The sequence below is a fragment of the Pogoniulus pusillus genome, chromosome 20, assembly GCF_015220805.1.
Source record: "Pogoniulus pusillus isolate bPogPus1 chromosome 20, bPogPus1.pri, whole genome shotgun sequence".
In the NCBI taxonomy this organism is placed as follows: domain Eukaryota; kingdom Metazoa; phylum Chordata; class Aves; order Piciformes; family Lybiidae; genus Pogoniulus; species Pogoniulus pusillus.
In genome coordinates, this window is record NC_087283.1 from 20253927 (window position 1) to 20263339 (window position 9413).

Sequence of the window (9413 nt, forward strand, 5' to 3'; positions counted from 1 at the left end):
GGGAAGCAGGAGGACCTCCTTTGACCTGAGGGACACACTCTTCAGACAACACTGGAAAAGACTGAGCTTAGGTAGCAGCTGTCCCAGGGCTGACATGCCAAGGCTGGACTAACCTTAATCCTCCAGTAGCGAGCAGTCCTGTCGTAAACGCCGACGGTGCCGTTGGACAGGGCATAGCCGAAGCGGCTGCCGCGCATGGGGCTCAGCGCGGTGACGGTCTGGGGGCAGAGAGCACACAGCAGTGAGACCTTCTGCTCCCTCACAGAGCCATGCAGGCAACCAGGCTGGGACAGACCTCCAAGCTCAACCAGCCCAACCTAGCACCCAGCCCCAGCCAAGCAACCAGACCATGGCACTCAGTGCCAACCTAGCACCCAGCCCTGCCCAACCAACCAAACCACGGCACTCAGTGCCAACCTAGCACCCAGCCCTGCCCAATCAACCAGACCATGGCACTCAGTGCCAACCTAGCACCCAACCCTAGCCAAGCAACCAGAGCATGGCACTCAGTGCCAACCTAGCACCCAGCCCTAGCCAAGCAACCAGAGCATGGCACTCAGTGCCAACCTAGCACCCAGCCCTAGCCAAGCAACCAGACCATGGCACTAAGTGCCAACCTAGCACCCAGCCCTGTCCAATCAACCAGACCATGGCACTAAGTGTCCCAGCCAGGCTTTGCTTCAACACCTCCAGGCACAGCCACTCCACCACCTCCCTGGGCAGCCCATTCCAATGCCAATCACTCTCTCTGCCAACAACTTCCTCCTAACAGCCAGCCCAGACCTCCCCTGCCACAGTTTGAGACTGTGCCCCCTTGTTCTGTTGCTGGTTGCCTTTTAAACACACCCAGGGTTGGGGACTCCACCACCCCCCCGGGCAGCACTTTCCAGTGCCTGACCACTCTCTCCTGAAAAGATTGTTCCTTATGTCCAGTGGCAGCTTGAGGCCATCCCCTCTTGCTCTATCATTATTTACCTGTGAGAAGAGACCAGCACCAACCTCTCCACAGGATCACAGCAGCATCCAGGCTGGCAAAGCCCCTCAGGATCACCAAGTCCAACCCAGAACCCTGCTCTACAAGGTTCACCTTAAACCATATCCCTAAGCACCACATCCAAAGGATTTTTAAACACAGCCTCCTTTCAGGTAGCTGTAGACAGTGATGAGGTCTCCCCTCAGCCTCTTCTTCCTCAAACTAACCATCCCCAGCTCCTTCAGTCTCTCCTCATCAGATTTATTCTTTGGGCTCTTCACAGCTTCCTTGCCCTCCTCTGCACTGGCTCCAGCACCTCCACATCCCTCTTGTAATGAGGTGCCCAAAACTGAACAGAATACTCAAGGTGTGGCCTCACCAGAGCCACATGAATTCAACTTCCCCTGAGCCAGGAAAAGTCTAGAGATACTATTGGTAGGAAATCTTTGCCCAGGGTCAGTGAGGAAATAAGAAGCAGCTGCCCCAGCTGACTTCCATGGAACACCAGGCTCAGTGTTACCTCAGCCACAGCTCCAGGGGAAGACCCCAGAGTCCTAACTCAGCTTGTTTCTCACTCCTTTCAAGACCTGTTACTGCACAACTCTTCACTGAGCACAGGCTCCCAGTGCTTGGAAATGCAGGTTTTGCCACACAGCAGGAGCAGAGGTTTTCATGTCAAGAGGAACAGCTGCAATCATCTGTCTGGTCTTCTGTACAAGAGAATCACTTTATTAAACTCAGCTGACTCTGCTCCTTGATTTTGCTTTTCTACCATAAGCTTCCAAACCCTTTATACTTCCTCCTCACTCCTCTCCCAAGTAGCAAAACCCTCAGAACTGTAAGCATCCAGCACAGAGAGAAGATCCCAGGGAGAGTTAGGAACTCCCAAAAGGCAGCAATAACCCTTTCATTCCCTGACCATAAACTCAAGATCTCAGCAGTCCTCAACTTCAGTTTCACCAGTGGTAAGACACACAAAATGCAGAGCACTCAAGTCCTCCAAGCAAGCTCAGTGTAGAAGAGCAACCAAGCTGGTGAATGGCCTCGAGCACCAGTCCTACAAGGACAAGCTGAGGGATGTGGGCTTGCTTCATCTTCAGAAGAGGAAGCTGAGGAGACACCTCATGGCCCTCTACAGATCCTTCACGGGAGGTCAGAGCTAGGTAGGGGTTGGTCTCTTCTCACATGCAGCAAGTGACAGGACAAGAGGAAACAGCCTCAAGCTGTGTCAGGAGAGGTCTGGGTTTGATATTAGGAAAACAGCCTTCCCAGAAAGGGTTCTGAGGCCTTGGAACAGGCTGCCCAGGGAGGTGGTGGAGTCACCATGCCTGGAGGTATGTAAAATCCAGATGGATGTGGTGGAGGCTTAGCAGCCGTGGTGGGATTGTGAGCTCTGGGTTCAACTGGGTGACCTCCAAGGTCTCTCTCATTCCTATGGGGCCACTGCTCCCTGAGTTTACCTTCCCAAAATGCCAGGTTGAGGTGTGGCTGTGTCCTTTTAAATTACAACAGCCAGATGGGAAGAGGCTTCCTGAGACTCTGCAGGGGTGAACCTGAAACAATTTGCCTGTGGATCTGGAAATAAAAATCAGACTGAGACCTTCAGCTCTCCTTGAACTAGAAATGCCAAACATGACTCTGTGCTGCCTGCTCTACAGACAGCTCTGCAGGCCCAGGCCTAATCCTACAGCAAGAGCTTCCTCTCCCAGAGCACTGCCCAGATTTGCCTTTTATAGCTCCCCATAAGTGGTTTAATAGCTAACTAAGCCCTTTAGTCCCAGCCTGGGCAGTGGGGAGACCTCAGATCTTCAAGGACACAGGTGTGTAATGTATCTTTACTCCAGCCTGGGCCCAGAAGCACCATAACAGAACTCCTAAGTGCATCTTAGTCTCTTCCAAACAACCAACATTTAACAGTGGAGATCTTCCCATCTGGAGTACAGTTCTGGGCTGCCCAGTCCAAGGAAGACAGGATACTGCTTGAGAAGGTTCAGCAAAGGGCTACAAAGATGCTGAGGGGACTGGAACATCTCTCTTGGGAGGAAAGGTTGAGAGACCTGCAGCCTGGAGAAGACTTGTAGGGGGGAGATCTCATCAATGCTTATCAATATTTAAAGGGTGAGCATCAGGAAGGTGGTGCCAAACTTTTTTCAGTGGTGCTCAGTGAATGGACATGAACTTGAGCACAGGAAGTTCCACTTTAAACATGAGGGGGAACGTCTTTATGTTGAGGGTGGTGGAGTCTCCATCTCTGGAGTGATTCAAAGTCTGCCTGGATGTCTTCCTGTGCAGTCTGCTCTAGGTGAACCTGCCTTAACAGGGGGTTGTGGACTGGATCATCTCCAGAGGTCCCTTCCATACCAGTTCTCAAGCTCAAGTGCAACACCCACACCTTTTATGCATACCTCTAAACCCATCTACCCCATAGCTTAGACACTTCCTTCACAAACCTCCAGTTCTGCCTGCACAACTTCCTTCAACTCTGCCCTGACACTGTCTGAACACACACAGGAGCAAGTTACCTGATCCTACTTGTGCCAACTCACTCCAGGCAAGCAGCAGAAGACATTCTTTTGCTCACAAAGCACTACGAGTACACAAACAAGTCACCTTAATCCTGCCTTTCAGTCAAGGAACAGTTAACTCTTCTCAGCCTGGTGAAAGGTTTGTAAGTCAACAAAGCAAACTTCTCCCCAGCATACTAAAAGACACAATTAAACTCTCACTATTTCAGTCCTAGCAGACACCAAACAGTTAAGCAACTATTTAACCACACAATAACTCTGAACCAGGGTAACCACTACCCAATACTTTCAGCTCCACCAGCAATTAGCATGAGTTAGAAGCAACTCACCTCTGTCTCAGACATTTCTGCCATGATCTCATCCTCTTTAAACACCCGGATGTCAAAATCTTCTGAACCCACAAGGAGCTAGGGGAAGGAAGGAACAACAAAGTCAAGTCGAGCTTAAAAATAGGCAGGAAATTAAAAGGACATGCTGCAAGAGCCTAGAGGGCAAACAAATCATCTAAGGCCAGCAGTGAGAAGGTTTTAATAGGTGCATGAGAAGTTGCAAGTGGACCAAAGAGGACCCTCTGTCAAGAGAAGATTTCAGAAGTCTCCTGTTGACCAAGTATTAGCAATATTCCATCATGAGAAGGACACAGAGCTGTTGAAGTGAGGCCTCAGAGGCTCAAAGGCTGGAGCACCTCTGCTATGAGGATAGGCTGAAGGAATTGGGGGTGTTCAGGCTGAAGGAGAGTCCAGGATATGAACTTGGACATAGAAAGTTTCACTTCAACATGTGGTTATTCTGCCCTTGTACTCAACACTGCTCAGGCCACATCTGGAGGACTGAGTTCTGGGCTCCTCAATTCAAGAGAGATGTTGAGGAAGGTGCCCAGAGAAGGGCAGCAAGACTGGGGAGGAGCCTGGAGCACAGCCCTGTGAGGAGAGGCTGAGGGAGCTGGGGGGGTGCAGCCTGCAGCAGAGGAGCCTCAGGGCAGAGCTCATTGCTGCCTGCAGGGAGGCTGTAGCCAGGTGGGGTTGGGCTCTGCTGCCAGAACAAGGGGACACAGTCTCAAGCTGGACCAGGGGAGGTCTGAGCTGGATGTTAGGAGGAAGTTGTTGCCAGGGAGAGCGATTGGCATTGGAAAGGGCCGCCCAGGGAGGTGTTGGAGTCACCTCTCTGGAGGTGTTGAAGCAAAGGCTGTCTGGGGCACTTAGTGCCATGGTCCGGTTGACTGCATAGGGCTGGGTGCTAGGTTGGACTGGATGAGCTTGGAGGTCTCTTCCAACCTGGCTGATTCTATGAAGAGAAACTCCTTTACACTGAGAGTGACAGAGCCCTGGAGCAGGCTGCCCAGGGAGGCTGTGGAGTCTCCTTCTCTGGAGACTTTCAAACCCCACCTGGATGCATTCCTGTGTGAACTACCCTGGGTGATCCTGCTTTTGGCAGGCGCCTTGGACTCGATCTCTGGAGGTCCCTTCCAACCTCTAACACTCTGTGGTTATTTCCCCACGAGACCAGGAGAACAGCTGAATCCACGTGGAAATGGTTCCATACCTCATTTCTGCCATCCCCATCGAAGTCACACAGTGCCAGTGAACGAACATTGTCTCCAGTAACCTGAAACATGAAAAGACAATCCCCTCAATGCTGCTGGCAGCAGGCAGGAACAAACTGCTTTGATGGCTTCAGCTGCAACAGAACAATTGGAGGCAACTGAAGACATGACCAAGAGAGTGATAAGGTCTGCCCCTTCCCTCCCTGCAATTGCTCAAGGCCAGGTTGGATGAGGCTTTGAGCAACCTGGGCTGGTGGGAGGGGTCCCTGCCCATAGCAAGGGGGTTGGAACTGGATGATCTTCCCTTCCCATCCAAACTATTCTATGATAAATTGAGGTCAACAACCAAAGTAATGTTTAACAGGTGCAAAAAAAATATATCAAGAGGAGTGAGTTGCCACTGAAATCATCTTGTGAGAACATCAACAGCATTATAGGCAGCCTTACTGTCCAAAACCGGTCATTTCCTTCATGATCAAAGCCCTGCAGGGCACAGTTTCCACCAATAATAGCAAGTGGAGAGGAAAAGTCCCCCAGCTTTCCAAGGACTATTGCATTGGCTCCATCTGAAACCTAGAGAGAAACAGGAATGGATAAAGAAACAGCAGGAGGTGAGACATCAGGGTACACAAATCAAAAGGAGAGCTTCCACCATCATCACTGTGGCTTCAGCTGTTTTCTCCTGCCAGGTGATGTGTGCACACACAGACATGCATCACAGCCAGATTCTTCTTCTGCAATAGCCCAGACATTCTGAAGGCAAGGAATGTTCTCTGAATGCAGCAACACAACTAATGCAAAAGAAGAGAAGCAGAATTCATTGATTAATGTCCAAGCTGTGGTGTCTAGAATGGAAAGAAAAACCATGGGGATACTAAAGCCAGCAGACAACTGGGAGTTAAGAGAGACAGGGAGCTACAAAGATGCTGAGGGGCCTGAGATATCTATGTGAGAAGGCAAGGCTGAGAACTCTGGGACTACTGAGTCTGGAGAAGAGTAGCCCCAGAGGGGACCTGAGCAATGCTTGGCAAGAGCTAAAGGGTGGGGGGCAAGGAGGACAAGGCCAGACTCTTGCCAGTGGTGCCCAGCAACAGGACAGGGGCCAGTGGGCACTAACTAGAATTCAGGAGGTTCTATCTGAACAGGAGGAGGAACTGCTTTGTTGTGAGGGTGCTGGAGGCCTGGAGCAGGCTGTCCAGAGAGGCTGTGGAGTCCCCTTCTCTGAAGAGCTTCCAAACTGCCCTGGCCATTGTGATCCCAGGCAAACTGCTGTGGGTACCCTGCTTTGGCAGAGAGGTTGCACTGGATGATCCCCAGAGGTCCCTTCCAAATCCCCCCCACCCCCTCCCATTTCTGTTTCTGCAATTCCCTGAACTTACCTCTCTGTAAAACATATCTGAGTTGTTATGTACATCATAGGCCAACAAATTGGTCTGAGTCCCAACCAGGAGGCAATCATAACCAAGCTGAGGGTCCAGCACCCCTGAGGCCAGACAAGTGATGCCCTGGTTAATGCTGAGAAGGGAAACGTCCGAGTCTTGGGTACTCTGCACCATTCGGTGTGCACTTGTTCTCTGCCCTCGGGCATGAGGGTTATGAATGAAAACCTGTAGAAACAGAGACATAAACATCAGCACAAGCATTCTGTGTCTGTGGACAGCCACCAAAGGCCACTATCTGGGCGAGCAACTGTGATGGGGAAGAAGAGCATCCACTCAAGCCAAGCGAGGACAGGACACTGAGGAGTTCTGCTGACCAAACTTGATTCTGACAGTTAATTCTTTCAGCTGCTCCAGAATCAAGTGAAGTGGGAAGGAACACCTCAGCAGAGCTGAGCCATCCCTGCTGTTTGCTTCTGAAAATGGCAAATTATAAATTGTCTGAGGTGGGGAAAACCCAACCCAAACAGACAAACAAGCAACAGGTGCTCAGAGCAAGAAGGAAAAAAGAGCACCCCAAAGCCAGCCTCAAACTAAACCAATTAGATCCAGCTGGTAACAGCATTACCAAAACCCCCAAATACTTAGGGCACCTGAGCTGCTACCTGTCTGTAACCTCCATCCACAGGTGAATGTGGTGAAGTTAAGAGAGAGCTTTGTGATAAACAAGTTTTTATTCTCACTAACCAATATTCAGTCAATGAAATTATCATAGAATCAAGCAGAATGGAAGAGACCTCCAAGCTCATCCAGTCCAACCTAGCACCCAGCCCTATCCAGTCAACCAGACCATGGCACCAAGTGCCTCATCCAGGCTTTTCTTGAAGACGTCAAGGGACAGTACTGAACTAGAGGATCTCAAGCTATTAACAGCAAGAACCTGTGAAGTCTACCTCTAGAATAAACTCTTCTTTTATGCTGGTCCTAAAGGCTCCAAAGGAAAGTTCCATGGGAAACACCACAGCTGAACCATGGTGGTGTTTACAGCAACCTAAACATCTCTCTGGGGTTATAGAATAGTTTAGGTTGGAAGAGGCCTCAAAGATCATCCAGTTCCAACTAGAACAGGTCTCTCAAGGCCTCATCCAACCTGGCCTTGAACACCTCTAGGGAGGGAGCAGCCACAGCCTCCCTGGGCAACCTGTGCCAGTGTCTCACCACCCTCACTGCAAAGAACTTCCTAACATCCAGTTTCAATCTCCCCTTTGCCACTTCAAACCCATTCCCCCTTCTCCTGGCATTACCAGACCTTGTCACTAGTCCCTCCCCAGCCTTCCTGTAGCCCCCTTCAGATCCTGGAAGGCCACTCCAAGGTCTCCTCCAAGCCTTCTCCTCTCCAGCCTGCACAGCCCCAACTCTTGTAGCCTGTCCTCATAGCAGAGCTGCTGCAGCCCTCTGAGCATCTTGGTGGCCTCCTCCGAACTGGCTCCAACAGTTCCATGTCCTTCTTGTGCTGGGGGCTGCAGAACCGCACCCAGGACTCCATCCGGGCTATGCTCTGGCCTCTTTTGTTTACTTGCTGGGCTCTGTTTAAGCCTCCATTAGTTTCTATTGCAATCTCAGCGGGGGCACCCAAGAGCGTCTGCACTCTTCGCTTCACTCGGAGAAGCTTCTGCACCGTTCGGTTCCACCAGGCTCGCCGCTGGCACCAAAACCAGCAGGATAAAACCCGCAGCATGGCACAAAACTCCCCTCGCCCGCTCCAAGGCAGGGCAGGTTGCTTAGCGGCTCCGGCGCCGGCTCTGCCCCGCGGCCAGCTCCCCGCCGCCGCCAAGCACACAGCGCCCGCTGCCAGCTCTCCGTGCCCGCGGGCAGCTCCGGCGCCCGGGCCGCAGCCTCTCAGCGAGGGCAGCACCCACCCTGACCGCCCTCCTCGAAACGCCTCGCACCGGCGGAGGCTGGCAAGCGATAAGGCAGGGCTCAGCCGCGGCAGCACCGCGGTACCGGCACTGTGCGCCCCGCCGCAGCCCCGTGAGCTGCAGGCTCCCTCCGCAGAGAGCACGGCTGCCCCGTAGCAGCTCCGGCATCACCCCCGCAGCAGGCTCTGGCAGCCAGGCAGAGCCTTTCCGCGCAGCTCCACCGCTGCCCGGCCCCGGGAGGCGAGCGGAGGCGAGGCGAGGCGGGCCGCGCCGTTACCTTGCCCGCTTGCGTGGCGGCCGCCAGGCAGGGGTGGGTCCCGTCGTACCGGCCCAGCGCCACCATGCGGGGCAGGATCTTGTGGTTGAGCTTCAGCGTGAACACGGGCACCAGCATGACGACCGCAGCGCACCGGACACCACCGCACCGCACCGGACGGCACCGCACCGCGGGGCGCAGCGCTCCGCCGGGGCCCACCGCGCGCGCACGACTACGTCAGAGGCGGGGGGGGGGTGGAGAAGGGGGCGGGGGAGCGCCGCAGCTGCTGCAGTACCTGGCGCGGCCGCGGGGGGGCGGTGCGCGGCATCGAGGCAGGGGGCGCTGGGGGCACTGCTATGGGACTGGGGAGAGCTGCGGGGACTGGGGGAGCTGGAGTGAGGCACTGGGGGGACTGGGGGAGCAGGAGTGTGGCACTGGGGGGACTGGGGGAGCTGGAGTGAGGCACTGGGGGGACTGCGGGAGCTGGAGTGAGGCACTGGGGGGACTGCGGGAGCTGGAGTGAGGCACTGGGGGGACTGCGGGAGCTGGAGTGTGGCACTGGGGAGAACTGGGGGGACTGGGGGAGCTAGAGTGTGGCACTGGGGAGAACTGGGGGGACTGGGGGAGCTGGAGTGAGGCACTGGGGGGACTGGGGGAGCAGGAGTGTGGCACTGGGGAGGACTGGGGGGGACTGGGGGAGCTGGAGTGTGGCACTGGGGAGAACTGGGGGGACTGGGGGAGCTGGAGTGTGGCACTGGGGAGAACTGGGGGGACTGGGGGAGCTAGAGTGTGGCACTGGGGAGAACTGGGGGGACTGG

At 54.0% G+C, this 9413-nt stretch overlaps 1 protein-coding gene across 3 annotated transcripts in view; it reads right to left on the reverse strand.

Annotated features, from left to right (window-relative positions):
* Positions 1-8739, reverse strand: part of BBS2 (Bardet-Biedl syndrome 2) — a 29524-nt gene extending 20785 nt beyond the window's left edge. For 2 of the 3 annotated variants that reach the window (XM_064160493.1, XM_064160491.1), the window contains exons 1-6: positions 8617-8739; positions 6421-6648; positions 5489-5614; positions 5041-5103; positions 3828-3905; positions 114-218 (exon numbers count right to left, since the gene is read on the reverse strand). In XM_064160493.1, the coding sequence (XP_064016563.1) occupies positions 114-218; positions 3828-3905; positions 5041-5103; positions 5489-5614; positions 6421-6648; positions 8617-8733 (717 nt within the window). In that variant the 5' untranslated portion in view covers positions 8734-8739. Of the gene's footprint in view, positions 1-113; positions 219-3827; positions 3906-5040; positions 5104-5488; positions 5615-6420; positions 6649-6797; positions 6855-8616 lie in introns of those variants that run through there. The other variant, XM_064160492.1, reaches the window with a different exon arrangement.
* Between the last annotated feature and the right edge of the window lie 674 nt (positions 8740-9413).